General features: G+C 40.5%; 3 protein-coding genes across 4 annotated transcripts; 1 reads left to right on the forward strand and 2 right to left on the reverse strand.

The window, feature by feature from the left end:
* Positions 1-2,419: 2,419 nt before the first annotated feature.
* Positions 2,420-7,805, reverse strand: LOC121597009 (39S ribosomal protein L38, mitochondrial). Its single transcript, XM_041922460.1, has 4 exons — positions 7,612-7,805; positions 7,356-7,511; positions 6,930-7,287; positions 2,420-3,086 (listed from the first exon to the last, which is right to left on the reverse strand). Exons 1-4 carry the CDS (start codon positions 7,748-7,750, stop codon positions 2,507-2,509), a joined length of 1,233 nt encoding a protein of 410 aa, XP_041778394.1. The 5' UTR covers positions 7,751-7,805; the 3' UTR covers positions 2,420-2,506.
* Positions 7,806-8,693: 888 nt separating this feature from the next.
* LOC121593592 (xenotropic and polytropic retrovirus receptor 1-like) lies at positions 8,694-15,680 on the reverse strand. 2 transcript variants are annotated; one of them, XM_041916105.1, is made up of 7 exons: positions 15,377-15,680; positions 13,314-13,435; positions 11,946-13,125; positions 11,111-11,305; positions 10,842-11,011; positions 10,471-10,760; positions 8,694-10,386 (listed from the first exon to the last, which is right to left on the reverse strand). In XM_041916105.1, the coding sequence occupies exons 2-7, from the start codon at positions 13,380-13,382 to the stop codon at positions 10,263-10,265; spliced, it is 2,028 nt and encodes a 675-aa protein (XP_041772039.1). In that variant the 5' UTR covers positions 13,383-13,435; positions 15,377-15,680; the 3' UTR covers positions 8,694-10,262. The 2 variants fall into 2 exon arrangements, with proteins under 2 accessions (XP_041772039.1, XP_041772049.1); XM_041916115.1 differs by lacking the exon at positions 15,377-15,680 and adding an exon at positions 13,682-13,736.
* Positions 15,681-19,910: 4,230 nt separating this feature from the next.
* On the forward strand, positions 19,911-23,619 carry LOC121595962. The gene is made up of 3 exons (XM_041920464.1): positions 19,911-20,017; positions 20,328-20,449; positions 23,116-23,619. The coding sequence occupies exons 2-3, from the start codon at positions 20,375-20,377 to the stop codon at positions 23,434-23,436; spliced, it is 396 nt and encodes a 131-aa protein (XP_041776398.1). The 5' UTR covers positions 19,911-20,017; positions 20,328-20,374; the 3' UTR covers positions 23,437-23,619.
* The last annotated feature ends 1,588 nt before the right edge of the window (positions 23,620-25,207 follow it).

Consider the following 25,207-nt stretch of genomic DNA (forward strand, 5'->3'; position numbering starts at 1 on the left):
TTTAAGATTGACATTTGTTTATTTTAATTGAAATAAATTTCAAGAATTTGACGTTTATAAGAATTTAAATAAAATTCCGAGAACATGAAAGGGTTAACAACCACGTGCCCTTGTTCAAATCAAGAATGGACCGATCGTCAGGGAGGACTATATCCTGATGCGGATACCCAAATAAGTAACAGATAGCCAAACCCATTACCCCCTAGGGTAGGCCTTGACCGACCTCAGCTACTACACCAAATAAGAAGAAGAAGAAGAAGAAGAATAAGGATTGATAGTTTAGCTTATACTATATTAGCAACATTTAGGGTTTCAAAAGCTTAAAGCTTCATTGACGAACATCCAACCCCGCATTACAAACAAATTGGGACACTGGCTAGCTAGTAAAACTGTCCCATGAATGGAAGCCGTCGTCGCCATATTTAAGTAGCTCGTAAGACACAACCAATCACTAAATAAGGGAATATTGACATACTCTTAACTCTGTTGAATGGAAGCAAATACAGTTTGCTCGGCTTCAAACGAGGACCGTGTTTGGTTTATGTGGCCAGATTGGCACGATACACGTTGTAATAGTGGACAAATCAATGGGAAATGAAACTCTCTAGGATGCAACCTCCCACTATAGTCTCATACTGCCTTCAATGTAATTGCTGATATGAGTAGAAGCTGTAGAATAATACCAGTATTTCGATATACTGCTGGGGATAGTAGTCTACCTAGTAACTGCGAACATGTGACCATACATGTCCAGCGTTTTAATTTGATCAAGTGTTTTTATTCTTTTATTTATTATTCATCCTTTACCAAACTATATTGCCGTTAAAGCATCTTCTTTGAGCACCGATACTAGCAAACGGAAACCAGTAACCCATCCGTGCGGCAGAGGGTTCCTTTTTTTGACTCTTTTGACCCTGTAACTGTCATGCAGTCGAATAAACAATAATAATTTTGCCCTTTTATGTCCGCCTGTTGCGCTGAAATCATGAATCCGTACGCACGACCAAAAGCAACGAACGCGCGCAACGTAACCCGACTTCACACATCGAGCAGACCTTAAGCGGCCTTGCAGACCTTGAGTGGTAAGCGTTCAATGCGATCATGACAGCTTCTGAATATGGGTGAAGAAAGATCATTAAATTGGCGACAACTTTCCAAAAACCTACGTCGGTTGGGTGCTGTTGAGGGTATAGTACAATACTATCTATGCATATGTCGATGATGCATTAGTATCCTCAACATCTTTGCTGAATTCATTTTCAACCTTCAACCTATTCGGTCGAAACCTCGAGTGGCCTTGAACGGATCAGGATCTATGGTTAAAGCTGTGTTAAGTTTGGTAGTTTACTTGTTGCAGATGACATGCTGCAAACACTATCGACATAAAATTCTACATTTCAATTCAGTTCAAACTCACTTTGAAAATTGCTGATTTGACTGGATTATTCAAGAACTCCTGTTAGATAGTACATAATTATTAGATGTTTGTTTTAGTAAGTTTTTGCATAACTAGGATTTCTTTAGATATAACTTTAGATATATATTTAGAGATTTAGCCATAACTCTACAATAATCAAACAGGTGTAATCAGAAATAATACTGACCAGACGACAGGCAAACAACACATCTAAGGACACACATAAAAATGAAACGGAAATGTATGGGCAGAGAATACCGATAAGGAAGAGAAGCACAGGAAGGACAGTTGAGCGAGACGACAAGAAATAAGGCGAAGAAAACAGAAACATAGAAGATATGAATGAGAGGTCAGTAAAATTATTAAAACAGCAAATTTCTGTATGCAGACTGCGTCCGATCGAGGGATAGGATCCGGGGACGGGCAAAGAAGGGAAGGCACATCCGTTTCATCGAGCATTGGTGACGAAAGCCGCGACGGAATTTCAACATAGCAAGCTCGAACACTTCAATCTAATCGAGCAGTGAGATAAGGAAAGATTAACTCGGTCGAATAGTAGCGTTATCGTGGTTCGCAAAAAAATGTATTGCCCCTCTCGAACGTGTAAGGAAACACCAGACGGGTTCCACACCACACAGGCATATTCCAAAATTGGATGCACAAGGTTACAGTACAAGGTTTTCAAACAAAACGGATCAGACCACGCGGAGGAGAACCGTCTGACGAAACCCAATGTGATGAGGGCCGAGTTCACAATGCCCCGTATATGATCATGGAAAAGCATATTTATATTAATAGACACCCCCAGATCACGAACAAACATGTGACACGTTTAATTGAACAGCAATTGATTACGGTGTCACCGTGCCAGGGCAGCGTCGAGACGGGGAAAAGAACATAACACAGCAGTTAGAAATACACAGGAGAAGAAAGTTCTCAGAGCACCTCTCCGAGTTGAGTAAAGATGTTTAAAGAGCAATTCTTAAACCCCTGTCAATCTACAGCACAGGTCAAATTAGATTTTGGCTAAACACTAACGTATTTATTGTAATTCAAGCGTATATTTTTTTAACAAAACTCAAATTTAAATCAAATATCGTTTATCCTACCCCATCCCAGACGGTCCTTTTTCATTTCCGTGCGCAGCCAGGATGGTACATTGTTTATCGCATGAGCGTTCGGATAACGCAGCGGAGGTTCAGGCCCATCAAATGGATGCGTTTTGGCGAGCTTTCGTGCTAGATACTCTTTTCGGATTTGGGCCGGATCGCGATACTTGTCCATGTACAGGTTGAACGGCTTGCGCAGTGGAAACCATTCTTGTTCGCGGATGTATGGTGCGGGAAAATCGTATTCGAACACGGGATGTTGCAGCTGTAGCTTTTCTCTGTAAAAGTCAGGCAGGCTGGTATCCCAATCAGATTGGAAAAACGCTAGACCGGCGGGCGTGATGCTGTCTTGATGCTGGCGGTAGAAATCAAGCGTGCGGAATGTGCGCGCTGGTAAATCAAATGCGTCTGTTATCCGGTACTGCGAGAAATCTAGGCGACTTGTCTGCTTGTACAACACAAAAATGTGTCGCTGGTACCCGGTGCCCTTAGCAGGGAACGGCTGCAGATATGGAACCAGCTCTTCCCCACTCGTAACGTCTCCGTTGGGAATGTTTGCTCTAAAGAAAGAATAAAAAGCAGTGATTGTATTATTAGACTAGATGTATAATTATTAATTAAAATTAATTTAAAATAGAATGATTCAAAACTTCCCCGACCTTGAACGAAAGAACAAGTTGTATGACACAAAGTGTGAAGCACATATGGACTTATGTTATACTAAACCGTATAACGCCAACGTTTGCAAGAATAGATTGTCACGCGGTTTTGTCGTATAAGTGTTATGTACACAATTTCTTATCATAATCGAACTCGACTATCCTATCTGTTACTAGGCGACAACGCGTGCGATAATTCACATTAAAAAAGTACTATAATCTAAATCCATTTTTGCTCGTTACAAAATTTTGCAAACAACTTGTCGTTTTGAAATTGTGTAAAACAAAACAGATCTGTGTATACAATTATATATATATATATATATATATATATATATATATATATATATATATATATATATATATATATATATATATCACTAAGCTATACGATCTATATACGATCACTAAGTTATGATTTCGATATAAAGTAAACCTAAACGTCTAAAATATGCCACTTCAATGATTAAACAAAAAATTAACACAATCTTGGTTGCTTGTTGAGTTCTTCCTACATCTAAAACTAATCATTAGGTACCATATCATACCAATTAGTATTCACTATACCATTTTCGAATCGTTTCCCAATACTCTTCTTTAAAAATTCAGTCTTTGTCAAAAATGAAATTGGGTTTTTCTGATGTTGAGTATTTCTATTCGTATAGATACATATAGCAGCCAGAGCAATACATCACCAATGTAGAACGCTTGTCTGCGGAGCGATTTTAGAACGGAATAATTTGAAAATGTAAAGGCTTTTCTTGAATCTTCATATCACTGACTTTGATCTAATCTTATTCTATCTGCTGTACTGCAATGACTTTAGGTTAGGTTCAATATTATTTCAATTATATAAGTATTGCCTAAGAAGGATGTTGATTTTGAATCATCTCAAGTCCCGATACTCATTTTCCTGACATACTAGATGGTTTGCTATAATTATTTACCGCGGCGTTGTGGGACCGGAGAAGGAATGTGTTGCCATCCCTAAAATTTCTTGTGAGCGCCGTACGTCCCGCTACGAACGGATTCAAAGATACCAGCCCTATCATCTTTTAGGTCCTTTGTCAAATTCAAATAGAGAAACAAGCACGCAATTCTATCATATCATAAGCCTCCTTCATATTATAAACGGACAAGTAACGCTGTCAACTTTAGTCATACTTTGCGCGTGGATATAAATATGTTTTCTTATCTTGGAATACACGATGAATCCCATCACGGGAATATTCGATGCATTGGTTGAGAATTTTCTTTAAAAAAAATAAAATAATTTGATATCTTTGATATCATTGATATCGTATGACACCGTGTGTAAAGTAAAACGCCAACTATTTCCACGCGTCTTTTCTAAAAAGAAAGTTAAGGACCTTCTATAGAAACTCTTTCTGTGATTGTTCTTTACATTATTTACTTCAAATAGCGAAACAACGAGTGCAATAACTTATATCCAGTAATACGCACGAAGTTCCTTCAAGTATGAACAGTTGCAAGCTGAACCAGGAACGCTGCGAACTTAAATGAATGCTTGGGCATTTATGATATTTTTGTTTTTAGATGTATACGGTGCTATCCTTTGGAATACGCGATGGAATATTTCTAAAACAAAAAACGAATCGAATTTAAGAGTGTAATGTAAAGGACATTATTGTATCTTTCCGAAAAAGAGTTATGGAGAACGTTAGAGCTAAAGCTGTATCAGGTGAGAATCTTTAAACTATTCCCAAACTCTTCCCTGTATTCTAAATTGTGTGCATAAATGGCTCAGGTCTGAGGTTGGTAGATCTAGGGAAATTTTGTGGCAGGATTTGTTCAACACCCACTCAATTAAAGTTTAATATTAATTCTAAAGGCAAGGCACACATTTCTCCTTAGAGCTGACTATAAAGGAAATTATGATTTTTTAGTATTCACAACCATTTTAACGCTGGGTTTACGGAACCCGTCAATTTGACGGAATCTATTCAACGGAAATATGAAAAATACCTTTGATTTGATCTCCATGATTATTTTTCGTAAATTTATAACTACACATTCTGATATTGTAGCATTAATTATTATTTTCTTAAGATTTATAAATTTTCAAATAAACCTATGATATACATATCCACGAATCCCGTCAAATTGATGGGTGATGTAAGTAAAGTAGTCTCTCAACAGAAAGTCAACAGAATTGCTGGCCAATTTATTCCTCGTGTTCTTGGAAGCTCGAACCGGCATCGAAAAGATATCAGTTCATGTGTTGGCGAAATACAGTAGGTGACCGCTAACTGAGACGTAAAAAAGTTCCAGTTTCATTGGCGATAGTTATCGTTGGCGTTGACTTGAATAAACAAACCAAACTTTTCTTTTTCATTTATGTTGATATAAAGTATAGTAATTCGTGTTATTAATTTACGTTTGCTATTAATATACGCTATCGTAGGCAAAAGAACTTAAATTTATGTGAAATGCGATAAATTTCGCTTCATGAGATTCTGGATGTTTGATGTTTTGACATTTAAGTGTTTTTCAACTGAGAATCACTCCAGTTAGCGAACGTCCAGTTAAAACACATCTAGTTAGCGGTCAGCTACTGTATCACAAAAAATTCACAATGTAAAATAAAATTTATGTCTTTACCAAGACAAGATTTGGCAAAATCGATTGTTTTCATGATTTTCTTCTTCTTCTTTGGCACAACAATCGTTGTCGGTCAAAACCTTCCTGTACCACTAATGCGATTGGCTTTCAGTGACTTATTCATCATCATTACCACAGGATAGGTAGGGGGCACGGTGCATTCAGGGCTTGCATTCATGATTTTAACTAATCTAAACACGTTTTCTTATCCATCCGTCTAATTTAAGGGTGATCGTAGAGAAAGGTAAATAGAGACGCCCGTAAACCTAATGTTAAGAACGCGATCAAGCCAGTCTATTCATAATTTTAAAGATATTACTGCCGTTTTCACTTAAGTCTTAAGTTTTCACTTATTGCTTAAGTCAACAGTTTATGTCTCTTTAGTTCCAATTTATGCTTCTTAGACATCAATTGTTTACAGCGTTTACACGAATATTGCTTCGTTATCATCAGTTGTATCTCGAAGCGATCAATGTATGGGTGTAAGTTAATCGTTTTTGTTTAGTTTCTTAAACATTTCTGTGAAAAGCTAAATTCATCAATTCACGTTACATAATCTTTGATTTTATGAATATTAATTTAAATATTACCACTGTTATGTCGATTTTAAAAGATTCAATGAAGTCTTTTACGTTGGCATGTGGCTTCGGGTAAAAACAATGTAAAAAGCTGAGCACTGTCTCTATATTTTTTTAAAGACGACAAAACAACTATTAAACATTGTTTTCATGATTTTGCAAGGATTCGTACAATTTGGCCGGAATCTGCCAAAACACTTCTATCATAATATCACTAAACTTGACTAACTTGTAGATTAACAGACAAAAATAGATACTTTATGGATCGTCAGGGGCAAACATTGATGCATACTGGTATACTGTTAAACATTCGTTAATGGATTGAGCTAAAAATATATCCCCAATAATAACGCATTGTGCATCCTTTCTCCTATGGAAGCGTATCGATAGTATATAAATCTTATATAATAGTTCAAACATTATTTACACCAATTGTTTCCTACTGTACTGTACTGGACTTCCTATTTGTACTGGATATGCAGTAGGCTTACAAATGAAGTATTATAGAAATTTGACCCAGGAGCAAGGTAAACGTTATACTTACACGAACCAGTGGCAATATTCCTTTTCACTATCCTCAAAATGTCCATCCGGGTTGGTCAGCAGCAAAGACCACCAGCTTTGCTGGTCCCCACTGACCGGCTGCCCAGTAAAGTTAAAGTTTCCATCAAACTGCACCTGCGGGGCAGATTGTGTTTCGCTCGGCTTCAGAATATTTCCATACTTCACGGGATGAAGCAATTCGCCTGCCTGGTACTGGATGTCCAACGCTACGCGCGGCACAAAATAAGCAGCTCCGAACAGATGCTCGAACACACCGTAATGTTCGGCAATCCGCTTGATGTGGAAAGGACCGCTCGTTTTCACCCAATCTGCACGCACTTGCTCTAGGTCGATTTGCACTGCAAAAAAAAAAGACATTCGATTGTGAAACATTCGGAGTTTTGCTCGCTTCATTTAAATCGCTTACACTTCCTTTCTCGCGACAGCCGCTCTAGCTCAGCATTGTTTCTTTGGGCTTTGAGGTGTTGAAGACGCTCGGACAATTGAACCGATCGCGCCGGTTTAATGTGGGGAAATCCAATGTTAACGGGCCGGGCAATTTCCGGATCTAATACTTTCTCACCTAAAATGCAAGCAACAGCAATGGTAAATCAAGCAACACAAGTTACGAAACAACGGGGGCGTAAGATGGCGATGATCGAAACAAAAAGCCAACAATATACCTTGCAATCGCTGCACAAGCGTTTTGGCAACGCCCGGCGGCTTACCGCGCAGCTGATGGCCATTACGAACGCAAAACGTTTGTAGCACGTTCGGCCTAACTAGTAAATATTCACAGGAACGATGCATAAAGAAAGCCATGTTTATCTCACAGAACTTCACGCGGATGGCCGGCTATGCTGAAATGACATCGCGGGCCCGTACATGACGCAATGTTTACACGGAGCAAGAGCGCCCCATCATTGATGACAATCAAATTCGAGCAGTTTGCGGGATCACGGCAATCTTAATTCATTCATTGCTTATTTTTATAGAGACTTTGAGGTCTAGCTTATTCGCTTCTTAGGCAATCTTAACATCACATTTACTCTTCGTTTCTATGGTCAAAAATACACCCTCGTTGACCCTCGCATGACCACCTACACGGGTAGTTCACACATTTTATAAGGGAATTTGTATTTTTATTGGTGAAAATATGTTTTATTTAACTTATTTTATGTAGCTATAGTAACAATGCTTCTTTTTACGTAACAAATTTATGACAAATCTCTTATTGCATGTATTACTTTCCCGGGTAAATGGTTGTAGAAGTGAGGGGTAAAAATAGATTTTCGTTTTAAAATATTTTTTTTTAATTATGATTTTTTACCACTGTTTAAAAACGTGTTTTTCTAGGCATTCTGAAATTGTTCGATCGATTCGATTATCCAATAAATAATTTATCATAAAAAGAATGAGCAGAACATACCCGGGTAGGTGGTTATAGAAGTGAAGGTTAAATGAGTAAAAAACAAACCAAGTTCTGTGTTTGATTATTTTTCCACGCATTTATTTTTTTCACATCCGAATTGCATTGCTTCAAAAGCCTAAACGGTCTGATGCACGGCCGATTTCGAATATTACTTCAAGCATTACAGCAACGTTCACATAAACTTGTGTGGGGTCGTTCGCATGCGCTGGCATTTTGAAGAAAAATCGTACGCCTTCGGATCGCTACCAAGCGCACCAACTGCTCGAATTTTGTTATCTGATATTTCTTTTTTTTCCATTTTCGGTTTGATAATGTAAAACACACGGATTGTATTTTCATATAATGCAAAGGTTTTATTCTACCATTTCACTCATCGGTGACAACATTTATCGCTGTTTTTCTGTGAAAAACATTACGGAATCTTTTGTTCACTCTGGAGAAAATGTGTTCCAATTGGCACTAACAAACGCTATTTTCCGATAGAATTTCGTTTTACACGGTGTTAAACCACCGCCAACGTGTTCTTCACAGCTAACATTTCGTTCTTGCAGCAAAATATTGTTAACAAACGCACTTTTTAAAAAATAATTTGAGCTTTAGTATGCCCTGCATGACTCGCCATGACTCGCTAGGAACCATAACGGGCAAAGGGTTTAGAGTAAAATTCATCCTCAAAAAGAAATGGGAAATCAAGAAGAAATCAATGTTTAAAAGTATAAAACAGAATCATAAGGGTAACGATTACTATAATGTAATATATCAACCAGAACACGGAACTGTAAAAAAGGAATTGAATCGACTTATCGACCCATACACGTGTTTAATACTGCGGTAAGAAAAATTATTACAGTTCGCGATAAAATATAACCGCATTGTAGTATTGATATTGGTTTTGATATGAAATTAAGGGTGTTACTGGATATGCTGGAAGCGTGATAAGATTTCATCAGCTTTTGTAAATCCTAATATTTTCCTGCAAGAAAATTGCCGATGCAGCTCATCTAAGGCATGCTATTACAGCCATTTCACTATTCTATCTACGAAAACGTAAATTCTTATAGGTCTAATTAAGGCAACCTTTCTGAAACAATGGTAGTTATTGGATGTTTCATACGTACTAGACTTCTTGTAAGGCATATTACCCTCTGCTTAACAGGAGCTATTGCGTTTGCGTGTTTAATATACATTTGCCTTTTTTTATTGTAAGACTTGAATAATTTAAAATGCGCTCGCTACAAAACATTCAACTAAAATTGTAAATGTCTTCATGGCATTAGCCTTACTGTACCGTGCAGAACGGAATGTTTCGATAAATACGGTCGTTTGTTGAAAATTATCGATGGTCTTCTGGTACTACAGCACAATTGCATACATGAGTTAACAATACTTCGAAACCATTTACGGCAAAAGAAACGGTTGAATCTAAAAATTACAACAGCCAAATTCAAACAAAAAAGATAATATAACGGAGCAGCTTATGCAAATCCATTATCCATGATTGGAATTGTAGGGTTTATAGTACGTTGACCTTGGGCCGTGTGCCAAAGCTATTGATTATTTAACATGATTTAAAAAATTGAACTTCAAATCAATGAAAAGTAAGTACGTTCTAAGTACAAGCTAACATTCTCTAAAATAAACTGCCGCATTAGTTTTGTTAATCCCTGACATTATTCACGCCGGGTAAAATCGATGTAATTGAAATTATATCATGAGAACTAATTTGCGAGCGTTGTGATTAGAAATTCGTAAAGAAAATATAACATTTAAGACACTTATAAGCACATTGGCGTCCTTAGGAGCAAAACTGTAAACGACCTCCTAATATTCACCTCTTATATTGTGTGTAAAACTGTAAAAATAAGTGTAAAACAGATGGAGGGTTTGTAACCAATATTGCTACTAAGCTTGTTTAACGTTCGTCGCATCGGGTGGGATGACTTCATGTGTAGTCTTAAAAGCCGGCAACAAAGCTCTACGGTCATCTTTCATCTTTTTAGGCTTTGGTCGGTTATGCTTGGTATATCTGAAAAAAAAAAGTAACAAAACCATCGCAAACGATTAAACCATCTACAATTGTTTATACCAATATCAAACTCTCACGACTTACCGATTAATGACACCATCTTCTTCATCCATCATTTTGAGTATGATGACTTGATCATTGGAATCTATTGGAGCGATGGAAATGTCTCGCACGGCACGGAATTTACCACAATTATTAAGATGCTCGTTTTCAAGTCGAAAGAAGTTCCACACGAAACGGCGAAATACTTCCAGCGGTGCCAAGATAGACGTCATTAGATCACCACTGATTAGCTTGTTTTCCGTAAGTGCGTATGACAGTATCCACACAAATCGTAACAGCAGATCTTCTATAATTGCAAAATAGTAGAAAAACTGAAAGAACATAAAAAAGGAAGATGTTGAATGAGTTGTTTATCCACTATTGTTATGCAATCAACAGTCAAAATAACTCACTGGCATGGAATAAACAATCTCCTCTCGGAGGAATCTGTTCTCCCCGGCGTTCTTGTCGAACAATCCCCAATCCATCTTGATATCCCATGTATAGGCGTAGCACGATGAGACAACGGAGCTAATCAACCACAGCCAGAGGAACACGTTTTCTGAGGAGTCTTCATATTTGGCTATAATAAATCAATTCAGCAATTAAAAATCAATTGTATGTTGCCAGTAGTTACATGATTGTGTAGAAATAAGTATTTTTTTACAATTACATTACTTACAAGCATTCGCGGATCGTAACGTTGCAAATATGACAACACAGAAGGTTGTCGCGTATTTCCCTGCATTTACTAAATGCGGGAAGGCTTCTCGTGAATCACGATATCGGCGCAAGCACTGTGCAAACCGAAACCATGCAGGAAGGCAATTTACTATTGGACGAAGTATGTAACTTTCCTCCATACATTGACGAGTATCTACAAAACAGAAAAAAACAATGTTTTTTTTTATTTTATACGCTCTGTAGTAGTGATTGGTAGCGTTGAAAAAAAAACCCCGATAAATTCGGAATCGACTACGGAAGGTTGGTCCGCCCTGCATTATCCAGAGTCGTTTGGATTCGCCCGGAGTCGTTCGGAGTCGCCCAGAGTCGTGTGGAGTCGCTCGGAGTCATTCAGAGTCGCCCGGAGTCATTTGGAGTCGCCATACGGGGTCATACGGAGTCATACGGAATCATTCGGAGTCGTCCAGAGTTGTTCGGAGTCGTCTGGAGTCGCCCAGAGTCATTCGGAGTCGACTAGAGTCATTCGGAGTCATTCAGAGTCGTTCGGAGTCGGAGTCGTCCGGAGTCGTTCGGAATCGTCTGGAGTCGCCTAGAGTCGTCTGGAGTCGTCCGGAGTCATTCGGAGTCGTTCGGAGTCGTTCGGAGTCGTCCGGAGTCGCCCAGAGTCATTCGGAGTCGACTGGAGTCATTGGGTGTTAGAGTCGTCTGGAGTCGTCCGGAATCATTTGGAGTCGGAGTCGTCCGGAGTTATTGAGAGTCGGAAACTTCTGAAGACGTTCGGTGCCATTCGGATTCGTTCAAGTCGTCGGTAGTTTATCGCAAATTTTACTTACTGCCGGCCTCGAGCCAATTTCCATTCGTAACGTAGAAGCAGGTAAGAAATTGAAAATCCAGCAGCGCCGTTACGAGACTATTGAGCTGATCAGCCAGCCAGAAATCGGCGAAACCGACGTGAAAGAACGGTGCCGCTATCATTCGTCCAATCGTTTTCAGCAGCCAGAAGCGTGCCTCGTACCGGAACACGCGCAACGGATTGATGAGGAACGCGATCATGATCACAGTCATTAGCAGCGGGTTAATGTAAGGCGGTATGCTCAGGCTGGTGCTGTAGAGGAAGCTCAAAAGGCTTAGCGTCCACACGACGCCAAAGATGGCGGCCATCTCCATCAGGTGCTGCTCGGACAGATGGTTGCGCGGGTCCAGCTCGAAGATGAGCACGTGGTTTACACCGGACGAACGCCAGCCGTAAATGTTAACGCCAATCAGGAAGATGAACTCAATCAGCAGCAGCGGACCACGGTACAGCCGAAAGGCGATCTTGAGATTCTCCCCAGTGGCGCTGTCATGGAAAACTGCCGACAAGATCACCGCAACAAACAGCACCACAAAGCTGCCGCTGAACAAGCCCACCTTAAACGTGGTCCAGGGACTTTGCTGCTCTCCCAACGGTGGCACACGCAGCCGCTTCATAGCCCGCTGCCGATCACCACCCTCAAGCTGGGTTGTTACCGTCGTCTCGGTATCGTTGATCAACTTGTCGATATCCTTGTTGATGAAGAAATGGCTCATTTCCACGTGCTCCTTCTGATATCTGGCCCCATTGTCGGAGGCCAATATTTTGTCGTGCTTTTTCAGTATCTTGCGGAAACCGGTATGGTTTAGGTTCTGATAGTTCTGCAACAGAATCAGGCTGAGATAGAACTCGCTGAAGGCGAGTTTCAACTCCTGTGCCTTCCGGTACGGCAAGTTGATCGGCTTATGGCTGTGACCTTTGCTTTTGCTCTTCTGCTGGCCCTCCAGCGTGGTTCTTAGCTGCGTGTTAAGCGCGGCATATTTGCGAGTCGCTTCCGCCAGCTTTTCCGAGTAAAAAGTGTTTATCTTTTTCAGCTCCTGGTCGCAGTAGTGGTAAAAATTTTCGTCAAAGTTTGCAAAGTGCCGTTTCCGAACATCCTCCTCCACACTGTCCAGGGCTGGTGCTTCTTCGTTTGCCGTATAAAGCATCGCTTTCATTTCCTACAAAAAAAAAAAAATAAAAAAAAAATAAGACATTAGCGACCTGCTCTGTGGTGTTCTAATCAAAGCCAGTGAGACTGATTAATTAACCCCATTGCAGTAATAATTCAGGCGTATGACGACTTGGCAATTGTATTAAGAGCCTATGCTAAAAAATGGAGCAACTCAATAACACGGCGGTCACTTACCTCGTAGTTGATGTACTGTTTGCGCCATTCTGGAGTAATGTGTGCAGAAAGATGCTCGGCGAACTTCATCTTAACGGCGTTAAATGTCCGTTTGGAAAATACTCAGCACCTATCGTATGGATCTAGAAAAATTAAAAAAAAAACCAAATTTTGATATTAATGCTTGGGCTGCCATGGCTATTGCATATGCCAGTCAGTTTATGTTTCCTGGGAGCACATGACTAGCGTACATAATAACGAGAAATTATCAATTGATTTGATAAGTAACTAAAACTTGAAAAGAAGGTTGGTCTCAATGCGTTTCCGCCTGGATGGCTGTGTTTAAATGACTAGCTTATATGATGGGCAATTTTGTACAACAATATTACTTCAAATAATGCAATGAATCGAATGATGTATTATTTTACAAGAAATGGAAAAGCACGGCACAGACTGAAGACACACCAAACAAAATAATCATAACCATAAAGGATCAGCCAAATTATTCCATTGATAAGATAAGGGACTGTACAGATGGTCGGGGCGACGGTGGGAAGAACTGTATTCTCGTGGCTGAGATAAGCATAGTATCTGGCAGAGTGCCCATTCAATTTGTATCCTTTCCAGCAGCCCTTCGCTACGATTCTGATAACACCTATCAAGCTGGCTGAAAATCCTAAAATTTTAAACGGAAACTGATTTTTAAAAGTAAAACGCGTAACGTTCACCAGCGCCATACAGCCAGTGGTGGTAAATAATTTTGGCTTGAAAATAGCAACGAGTCGGTCGCTGTGCAATTTGCACATGCAGAAGTAAATCTCATGCACATGCATCGCTACTGATCGGGCTGTTTTACAAGTGTGTTTCGGTTTGGTTCAGCAAATGGCACGGGGAGACAGAAGTTAGAGAAGAAGAAGCAGAATAAAACAGGTCTAAATCTTGCCTTCTTGCCCGTGTGCCCGTCAGCCGCAAGGACCATAGACAACAGGTTTTCGGTGCAGCAGCAGCGGCCTGTTTGTAAAGCAACGGCAACAGCATACCCCTTTTCTGATTGCAACGCTCTCTGTTGCTAGCTGTAAAACGATTTATGCCGTTGATGTCATTTTCCAAACAGAGTGAGTTTCGTAATTTGTGCGCTTGAAAATGCGAATAAGAACAGGTCAAAACTACACGGTACTGATGAGGATGATTATACAGCAAAAAGCAATGAAAAAGCATAAACAAAAAAATACATTTAGGTAAACGAAATGAGCTCATGAAGAGGCTAAAAGGGAAATGGTGTGCCTTTTCAAAATAAGCTGTTGGAATGGTCAGTTTGCGAAATCTCCATTTTAAGACTCGAATAAATAAGTTTATCATGCCCACTTCAATCTTGTTTAGCTAGCCCTTTCTATTCTTTGCCCGCTTCTCCATGCTGGGAAGGGGCAAGAGCTCTCTGTTCTTTCTCACCGAAACCGGCGGCCCGTCTATCTATAGATCAGCAAGCCGTCCCAAGACAAAAAAAAGCGCTGTTATTGCACACAGTTGCTTATCATAACACAGCTGACAGCAGTTGAACAGTTTCAACTTTGCCGTGTATTTCGAGCTATCGTGGGGCAGGCAATACACCATCCCTTACCCGGAAAAAGCGAACAAGTTGTAGCTTAAGTACGAGTAGTGCCTAATCTTTCCAAAGACTACAGCTGGTAGAAGAAGGTGGTCATGCAACCGCCCACAGCTGGGAGGGAACGCATCCAGGCGGACCAGGAATGACCATATCGTGCGCTAAATCTTAAAGTCTAGTGTGCTCGGACTGCTTCTGGGGGGGGCGAGCGATTGTTTTGTTAAGCAATACGTAGACACGGACCGAGTGGGCTGTATGCATTGAGACAGAAACCTCTGTTAAAAGCTTAAAATAAATCGGTCATATGAGAGCCGAACCGAATTATTGTTACAACAATACAGCAAAGCAAAAGCAACAGCATACAACGGTAGAACGTATGAAAACCTGTGATTTACGACATTTGAAAGATGAAGTCCCAACAGAAAAGTGGCGGAATAGTACACGCAGATTAATAGTAACACTTGAAGTGTATTAAACTCACTTGTTGTTAGCACTGCCGTTCTCGCACGCCTCAATCGTGGAAACGATCTACACAGCAACGCTGTCAGCTACGTACATTTGCATCAGCAGGTTGGCCAGCACAAAGCTACCGCTCGATGCATTCGGCTGGCGAGCAGGGTTGATTGCGCGGGTACGCAAGGAAAACAAATTAAAAACACACGAAATAATAAGGACAAACAAAATGACAAAATCAAAACAAAAACCGAAACAGACCGCAAGGCCCCGCAGTCGAACGAGTACGGGAACGAAAAATACACTGCAGGAAAGGGTACGCAGCTGTCAGATCCCATCTGATGTGCTGATTGCGTGTGTGTATGTGTGTGTGATACCCAGAGAACAAAAGCACGCGCGTGCTGGTTCGTTCTGTCCAAGTTATATCAATATTTAGAAGCGACAGTCTTGCAGCGGTAGAGTGAACTGAAATGCCGGCTTGGATTTGAATTTGGAAAGGGACGGCGTGGGAGATTTTAAAACCTGTGTGTGTGTGTTTTTTTTTAAGAAAACACGGCAAGTGATTTCGAGCAGTTTGCGACCTCGTAGGTGTGTGTTTTTTTTTTGTTCGTGTTCTCGCTTCTCGGTGGCAATACAAAAAAGCCTAAAGGCCGAAAATACACGGACCGGAATTTCACGGCCGTGGAATTCCGCATGCTGTCAAACCTATATACAAACTCTCAAGTGCCACAAATCCACTAAACGACCTCTAAACGGGTTCTAAACGACTTAGGCTCTCTACCTAAACGGAATATAGAAAGACTTTGTTTAACAGACGGCAAACGACTCATAAAAATAGCAAAAAAGCTGGTAGCGCCATCTGTTGGTGGGATACCCAACCAGTGGAGTTTCCTCACTTGGAGGAGAGTTTTCTCATTTCCTCTATACAGTTATATGGTTTTGCATTGAAATTATGCATCGCTAGAACGGCGATACGATCGTTTAAATACTAAACTTCAATGTGAACCACCGGCACTGAAGCAAGTGAGATTGAATGATGGTCGATGGTGTTGATTCCCATGTATCTGATGATGAAAGTGCTATCTCAAGCGCCACAGATCCCAAATAGCCAGCTCGTACTTTATAGCTGATTTAGGGCTGTTTAACGAAAAATTGTTCCGATGTCGTACTTTGTGGCTGATTAAGAGATAGACGGTACTTTGCGGAACTATGGAGCTTTTTAACAGGCACATGGTACTCTTTGGAACTTTGCGGCTGATTAGCACTTTGTGTAGGGTTCATGATAGAACTTTAAGGCTTGTTAAGAGTGTGTATCGAACTTGGTGGAACTTCATAGCTTTATAATGCATGGCATCGGTACAAGGTGGATCTTGTCAAAGTGTCAAAGAGAGACGCCGTCAATCATCTCATTGCTGCTGTACAAGTTAGATTCGATAATTGAAGAATGAATAATGAGTGAAGTGATTGTGAATTATCAGTAAATTGTGTAAAATTTTGTGTAATTCATCAATACAAAGGATTTAAAAATATACACATGTGTTTAAACGAAACAAATCTTGCTGTTTATTTCATCGATGACGCTTGCTTGAAAATAAAACACAAAGAAAAATAATCCCTGGCATCGTGACATAAGGAAGCTGCTTAGGCGCTGTTTGAAAGACCCACATAGAACTTTGATGCTGTTTATCTACTGCAAAAGGCGAATTAGAGCAGCGATCTTTAGCGTGCCAAAATGAGCTGCTTAAGCAATTCTGGCTATTTGGGATTAAGCTTAAACGACTGCAATATCATATCGCCACAGAAAAAAACGGAAGCTCCATAACTTCAATGGTTAGCTCAATAAATGGCGTTTTATAACTCATCATTATATAGCTGTCCTTTTCGTGCAATGCGTTTCACCTAACTTTTTCTAGTCATGGCCTATATACCCTTCAACCCCAGATACGTGAGTATCAACACCTACACCCTTTACTCAAATCTCACTTGCATCTCAGTGCTGGTGGGTAACATTAGAGTTTATTATTTAAACAATCGTATCGCCGTTCTAGTTCTAGCGATGCATAACTTCAATGCGAAACCATACAACAGTACAGAGGAAATGAGAAAGCTCTCCTCCAAGCGAGGAAGCTCCACAGGTTGGGTATCCCACAAACAGATGGCGCCACCAGCTTTTTTGCTATTTTTAGAATGCATGAGTCGTTTGCCGTCTGCTAAACGAAGTCTTTCTATATTCCGTTTAGGTAGAGAATTTGAGGCGTTTAGAAGCCGTTTAGTGGTCGTTTAGTGGATTTGTGGCACTTGGGACTGCAGTAAACTCCATATGAAATATGGAAATCACTAGCGACCATAACTAGAAGTTCAGCATTGATTACTCAGGCCCGTAATTTCAAGAGATGCGATGAAATTGGACCTACCGGGAATATAAATTGAAACTCCTACCGAAAACTACCGATCAAAATTTGTCGCTCCTACCGAAAACCACCATAAAAATCTGGCCACACTGTGTTCATGTTTTATGGTGGAGCTCTGCAAAAATGGTCTTTTCTGGATAATAGATGAGCCATCGAACCAAGAGTTTGACAAGCCTGCTCGAGCCAAATGTCAATGGAGTTTCTAAACAATAATTTTTACACGAACCAAGCTGAAAGGAAATTTACGCATTAAAAAGGGGGAAAGAAAGATGACAATGCAAAAAAGTGGTCGCATATTTTTTCATATCATGAATGATAGTGATTCCAACACCATTCAATACAACCCTGCACAAACAATGCCGTGTGCTGAGCTTAGGGGCAGCACTGGACAACCTCAGCAGAAACCCCAAGCATCACATATAGGGGTTAAATGACTGGAACAGCGATCTCAAATCTAAAAAAAACCGTTACCATTCAAATAGACATAGAGTGAAAACATATTGCGCTCGTCTTCGATGAGTTGCGTTGATAAATTTCATACCGCGTAGATGAAAGTAGCTCATTTTTGCATTAATCTGCTGAGTTTTGCATTAATCTAGCTCGTTAACAAACTGGATATTTCAAGTGTTTCGGATGATGGAGAGACATCGCGCCAGGCAAATAGCTCTGTTTGCGAAACTGAGCTACTTTTTTGACGCTCTATGTCTATTAGAACGGTTACATATCGAAGGCGACTGCCGTTTAGCCGTTTCGAACCCGTTTAGTGGTCATTTAGTGGATTTGTGACACTTGGAAAACTGTCAAAACCATCAAAACCCGGGCTAGAATCGACCGGGCTTAAGACGAAAATAAAGCTTAAATAACAGCCCAAGCGTCACAATTGAACTAAACGACTACGCGGTTTAAACGACTCAAGCTCTCGATAAAATGACTAAACCCAAGTGCCACAAATCGACTAAACGACCACTCTCTGCCTAAACGGAATATAAAAAACTTGGTTTAGCAGACGGTGAACGACTCATGTATTCTAAAAAAAAAAGCAAAAAGCTGGTGGTGCCATCTGTTTGTGGGATACCTAACCTGTGGAGCTTCCTCGCTTGGAGGAGAGCTTTCTCATTTCCTCTGTACTGTTGTATGGTTTCGCATTGAAGTTATGCATCGCTAGAACTAGAACAGCGATACGATTGTTTAAATACTAAACTCCAACGGAACCTACCAGTACTGAAGCAAGTGAGATTTGAGAAATGGTCGTTGGTGTTGATACCCACGTATCTGACCACACGAACATTCATATAGATTTTTACTCAGAAAGTTAGAAGGCTATATAGGTCATTATAAGATGAAACTTGTCGAAACACATTGCAAGAAAAGGATAGCAATATAATGATGAGTATTACAATACGCCATCTGTTGATCAAACCAATGAAGCTGTGAAGCTTTCATTTTTTTCCTATGGATATTCAATTTTCCAGTCGTTTAAGCTTAATCTGTGGCGCTTGGGTATTTGGGGTGTAAAGCTCCCAACTTAAACGGAATATAAAAAGACTTCGTTTAGTAGACGGCAAACGACCTACGCATTCTAAAAATAGTAAAAAAAAGTAGTTTACTCAATAGAATGCGTTTTATGACTCATTATTATATTACTGTCATGAATGTTTGAAATGTGCCCTTAATTATAACGTTTTTTTTTGTTATACAGGGTTTCCACGATTTATTGATCAGTTCCCATGATTTTTTGGTGCATTCCCACGATTTCTTATCGTATCCGATAGATTTTTGATTCGTTCCCATTATTTTATTTTTTTTTCGATTGGATATCAATACAATTGAACGGCAAAAAAATCGTGGAAAGGCATAAAATAAATATGAAAACCCACCAAAAATTGATGGGAACCAACCAATAAATCGTGGGAAACCCTATAACATTATGCTCTGAAAACCTTTTTTTACAAATATCCTCCTCTGCACATAATGTTATCTTTGTAATTAACTGTCATTTCTCAACAGCACGAATAAACGGACAGCCGGATAAAAACGGCGATCTTCTGTACAATATAAAAAAATCGCACGGCATTTCCAAAACTGCTCGAATTCGGGTTGCCCTACGTTCACCTCGGCCGGGACTTGCTTCTGCGAGCATGCTCTGGCTAATGAAAAGGCCTTTTCTCACTGGTTCGCGGCGAGCTGTCGCCACAATTTCCGACTAGACGCTGACATCCCACATGCCTCTTTCTTTTCGAGTTTGCATTCCGCACAGGGTACGTGTCTCACGAAATGCTAAGTTAATTTTGGCTCGTTTTTGGTAAACCTGGGTTGGACTAGTCAGTAAAATGTGTTCGCTTAACGTAGTTTGCGTGGTGCTGTGTATGATTTTGAGCATGATTTGTGCTTCAGTTTAATCTTTCCACCGCTGGCCATCATATGTCGCGCACTATGCGTGGTGGTGTCTAGGTTTATCTTCTGTCGGCTTTCTTAAAAATTGTCCACTTATACCCACCTCGTGTCTGAAATGCGTGTTTATCTGAACGCTTCGCCCAACTGATGGTCACATTTTGTTCTCTGTTTTAGTTGCTACAAACCATCGCGCTTGATTAATTTTAAGCCAATCACTGAAGATGCAGCTGCACGTTCGAGGTCTAAACACGCACGTCTTGGACGTCCAGCCGGGTGACAGCATTAGCCATGTTAAGGTAAGTGTAATTAAATTGAATTGATTGAATCAAATAAGTGCAATGGCCATCAGCGGCCATGCTTGTGGAATGGTGGTCGTTGCTATTCTAGAACCACGATTAAACACGGTTTCCATTGAATTCGGTCGGATGCGTTCGCAGTGCTATTTCTTGTAAATAATGTGTTGCTTTACATTGAGGCTCAAGTTGAAGCTTGATTCGTGACGGCATTTGCAGTGAACAGCAGAGTCATCTGTGTCACATCGGCTAGACTCCCTAGAATCGCTGCTAGAATAACTTTGAACGTTTGAACCGCAGCGCCTTTCTTCACTATGGTTCTGCGGTATAGGTTTATATCAATACAAATGCAAATGGTGAAGAGATTCATGTTAAATTCTGGAAACTTTGTACATGCTTCGGTACGGCCCCGATTGTGCGATACTGTCTTAAAATCAAGATCAAAACAAGCGTTTAGAACCTGCCAGTAATGTTATCACTCCTTCAAAAATAATGCACTGTTATAATACTGTTATTTGCAGCGAACAGCAGAGTCATCTGTGACACATCGGCTAGACTCCCTAGAATCGCTGCTAGAGTAACTTTGAACGTTTGAACCGCAGCGCCTTTCTTCACTATGGTTCTGCGGTATAGGTTTATATCAATACAATCGTTAACTAGCGAAGAGATTCATGTTAGCTTCAGCAAACTTTACCAAACCGTACATGCTTCCTAAAATGAACGAGAGAGCTGCGGTTTAAGAACGTTTGCCAAATTATAAGTGAATCCAAACAAAACAAACATCTTTAGCCTCCTGTGCGAAGATAAGATGTGTACGACCAAACTGTTATTATTTGATACCACATTAAAATAATACTTTGCAAATCGATCCTGCTCTGTGTAAGCATCCACATCTTGGCCAGGTATACATGTCTTCCATCGTGATGTATCTCTAGAGTGTATGCTAGATAAAAGCGCGAGAATATCTACTCTGTATTAACGTTCCATTTCGTTATAATTGAGGCCATAAATCTCGCCACAAAATTAGCCTTTCCTTACAAATGAGCAGGTACCAGGTATTGATGATAAGAATGTACGCTATATTAGCATCCACATCTTGGCCAGGTATACACGCAATACACGTGATATATCTCTAAAGTGTATGCAAAAGTAATGCGAGAATATCTACTCGGTATTAACATTCTATTTCGTTATAATCGAGGCCATAAATCTTGCTACAAACAAGCCTTTTGGATATATCGTATAGTTTCAGCAGGTTTTGTTGCCACGAGCGGCAACATTCAATGATAAAGGGATTCAACAACATATGTCAGACAATATAAGCATCCATATCTTGGCCAGGTATACATGTCTTCCATCGTGATGTATCTCTAGAGTGTATGCTAGAAAAACGCGAGTATATCTACTCTGTAGTAACGTTCTGTTTCGTTATAATCGAGGCCATAAATCTCGCTACAAAATAAGCAGGTGTCAGGTAAATTTCTTTGATCAATTGATAACAATAATTCACTCTGTGCAAGCATCCACATCTTGGCCGGATATACACGGCTTACATCGTGGTTTATCTCTAAAGTGTATGCAAGAGTAATGCGAAAATATCTACTCGGCATTAACGTCTTATTGCGTTATAATCGAGGCCATAACTTTCGCAACAAATAATTAAATTGATGGTACAACTGCCGGAGCCGCTTACAAACGCACTGAATTTTAAATATTAATTTTTTATGATGTGAAAGAATATTTATTTTTTATGAAAGAATCTTATGGACGTTTTATTTTCTGAAGTACAAGTACATTGCTGTTCAAAATCAATTTACCGGCAGACACCAGCGGATCTTTGCAGCTACTTCCATACCCAAGATCCTCCTATCTAAAACACTGCCCAAACTATACGCAGGAAACATTGAGACACGGATTGGTCTTGACTGTGTAGAACAATCCGTGGTATTTATTGCGTCCACAAAGAAAATGAATACTTGATTTATAAGGAGGATTTATTTTACTGGCAGACACCAGCGGATCTTTGCAGGTTCATTCCATACTCAAGATCCTCCTATCAAAAACACTGCCCAAAATATACACACAGGAAGCATTGAGACACGGATTGGTCTTGATTGTGTAGAACAATCCGTGGTATTTATTGCGTCCACAAAGAAAATGATAACTTTATTTTACCGGCAGACACCAGCGGATCTTTGCAGCTACTTCCGTACTCAAGATCCTCCTATCAAAAACACTGCCCAAAATATACACACAGGAAGCATTGAGAAACGGTTGTGTCTTGATTGAGTAGAACATACCGTGGTTTTAATTTGCTTCCATAAAAAATACTAATAGAAATGAATTTCACGCATTGCTTTTTACACCGGCAGGCACCAGCGGATCCTTGCCGATACCCACACGCATTGATCCTCCTACAAAACAATTCTGCCCAAAGAATACACAAGGAACATTGAGAAGCGGATGTTACTTGCTTGTATAGAACAATCCGTGGTATTAATTGCTTCCACATTATAACGTCACGATTTGCTTCAATTTGTAAACAGCACACAAGAATAGCACACTGCACTCCGAAATGTTCCGTTGTAAATGATCCACAATAATCAAGACAGCATCTTCGCTTTTTTTTTGTTTTCTTCCCATTTTCGTGTCCCCCCCCCCTTTACTAGGCTGTTCTGGCAGGACTAGAGTCCGTCGACGCTCAGGAACTGAACCTCTACTGCGAAGGCGTACCACTCGGCGAGGATGTGACCGTATCTCAGCTGACCTCGGTCGAACTGGACCTCACCGTCAGCCTGCTCGGTGGTAAGGTGCACGGTTCGCTCGCCCGTGCCGGCAAAGTGAAGGGACAAACGCCCAAGGTCGAAAAGAAGGAAAAGAAGAAGAAGAAGACGGGCCGTGCTAAGCGTCGCATTCAGTACAACCGGCGTTTCTCGAGCGTGGTGCAGGCGTACGGACGCCGCCGCGGTCCGAATGCCAACTCAGCCTAAGAGTGTTGGTCTCTCTGATGGGGGCGCAAGTCAAAACGGAGGGGGCTGTATTCATTTGTGTGTCTGGTCGGCGAAAAAGTTCAAGCGATGCGATTAAAGCCAGCAGCACAATCTAAGTTGCGTGCCGTGATGTAACGAGGATTTGTTGGTTTCGTCAATAAAAAAAGAAGGCTTAAACTTTAATGTGAACGTGACCCGATTTTCCTAAAGCTTCGTCGTACAGAGTTCGTTCTCTCATGCATTAGGTTATGCTGCTTAATTTTCATCACTGTGTAGTACTGTGTGTGTTACATTGTCTGCGCCCACAATAAGAAGCGGGGAGCTCATATGCCAGGGAGCATGCATGATCGTTAGTCTGACCGTGGTTCTTAACATTTCGCCATTTTTTCCTTTACAGATAACGACGCGACAGCAATCAAAAATGCTGCTGCTACCCACACCCACGATCAACAATAGTTGCTAAACACTTTTTTGTGTTTCTATTCTAGAAACGCAGACAAACATCCGAATGGCTTTTTTTCAGCTGGCGTTGCCCCCTAAACTAACCATCGGGCCCCTAACTATCAATCATACAATCAAACACGATGCGGGTTCGGAACGGTGCGATAGTCTTGTGAAAAACGCTGCAATGTAAACTGCAATCAATTTTAGCTACACGTGAAGAAGCAATGCTGGAATACTGGTTACACTATCTCAATGAGACAGTTTGGATCTAGCTTGAACGAAACCTCGCCCGTCTTGCTTTATCTTCTATACTGCACCTGGTTGCACGCATTCGCGAGCTTTGAACTATACTCTCCCGATGTTCTCGCGAATTGCCTGCTGCTGTAGGACTGTATGTGCGATTGTGGAGCGTTTTTCTCTGTGCCTCCTCTTCTTCCCCCTCGTTGCTACTCGCTTGCATCAATTCGACTTCGCAGTAACAAAGAGATACTGTACGAAAATATACACGCCAATTTCATTTAGCATCCGTGGTCCACACGGAACGCCGATAACTCAAACACGACCGACCACTGATAAATTCTCGTTGTTGGCGTGTGACGTGACGATGAAATGTGTTCCCCGTTAAATTATATTCTTAAACACTTGTTACTGCTCCTCCACTATCTCCCAGCTCCCGCAACTATTACAAAGAAGTCCGTGAGAGGAGGAGGAGGAGCATTTCAGGTTTTTTTTATTCTCCAAAAAATTAAGTCCAAAATTGTGTGCCTTTGGGTAGCTGTATGGGTACTGAGATAGGGCCTCATCTCAGGTCCAAAGTTTTAACCATTCATCGCGTATTGGTCGTTTGGGATAATCAGCCGCGATGCTCGATTTCGGCATGCCAAGAGGACATTCATACTTTAACCACTGTGTTATCTATATTTTTATCGATATCGTTCTCTCTCCCGCGTTGAACATTTTTTTACTACGGATCTTAAAATTCATGTTTTGAGGATTATGTTATGGCACAAAGCTGAGTTGATATTATGTTCATGTTTCCCGCTATTGCTCGTTCTACTGAGAAGTCGCTGGGACGGAAGCATGGAGAAGGACTGAGAACAAAATCGATGTATCCGATCCTGGTACCTAAAATTGACGTATTTTGTTCACTATATAGATTGTACTTCATACCTAGCGATTGATACATGTCGCTTTATTTACATTGAGTTGTAGTGTTTTAGGCACTAAAATCTCAGAATTCCTTAGGTTTTATTTATGTCATTAAGTCATACGGACACGGCTGTTGCAATCGAAAATGAAGGAGTGGACGTGCTTCCGGAAGGATTTT

Source organism: Anopheles merus, chromosome X (genome assembly GCF_017562075.2).
Source record: "Anopheles merus strain MAF chromosome X, AmerM5.1, whole genome shotgun sequence".
NCBI classification, from domain to species: Eukaryota; Metazoa; Arthropoda; class Insecta; order Diptera; family Culicidae; genus Anopheles; species Anopheles merus.

Excerpts from the sequence above, each read along its gene's own strand:
- LOC121597009 (XM_041922460.1), bottom strand. The coding sequence starts at position 7,750 with ATGGCTTTCTTTATGCATCGTTCCTGTGAATATTTACTAGTTAGGCCG. Across the intron at positions 7,288-7,355 it reads GCTGTCGCGAGAAAGGAAGT|TGCAAATCGACCTAGAGCAA; the intron begins GTAAGCGATTTA and ends TTTTTTTTGCAG. Across the intron at positions 3,087-6,929 it reads GAATATTGCCACTGGTTCGT|AGCAAACATTCCCAACGGAG; the intron begins GTAAGTATAACG and ends TTCTTTCTTTAG.
- LOC121593592 (XM_041916105.1), bottom strand. The coding sequence starts at position 13,382 with ATGAAGTTCGCCGAGCATCTTTCTGCACACATTACTCCAGAATGGCGC. Across the intron at positions 10,761-10,841 it reads AGATTGTTTATTCCATGCCA|TTTTTCTACTATTTTGCAAT; the intron begins GTGAGTTATTTT and ends ATGTTCTTTCAG. Across the intron at positions 10,387-10,470 it reads GAAGATGGTGTCATTAATCG|ATATACCAAGCATAACCGAC; the intron begins GTAAGTCGTGAG and ends TTTTTTTTTCAG.
- LOC121595962 (XM_041920464.1), top strand. The coding sequence starts at position 20,375 with ATGCAGCTGCACGTTCGAGGTCTAAACACGCACGTCTTGGACGTCCAG. Across the intron at positions 20,450-23,115 it reads ACAGCATTAGCCATGTTAAG|GCTGTTCTGGCAGGACTAGA; the intron begins GTAAGTGTAATT and ends CCCCTTTACTAG.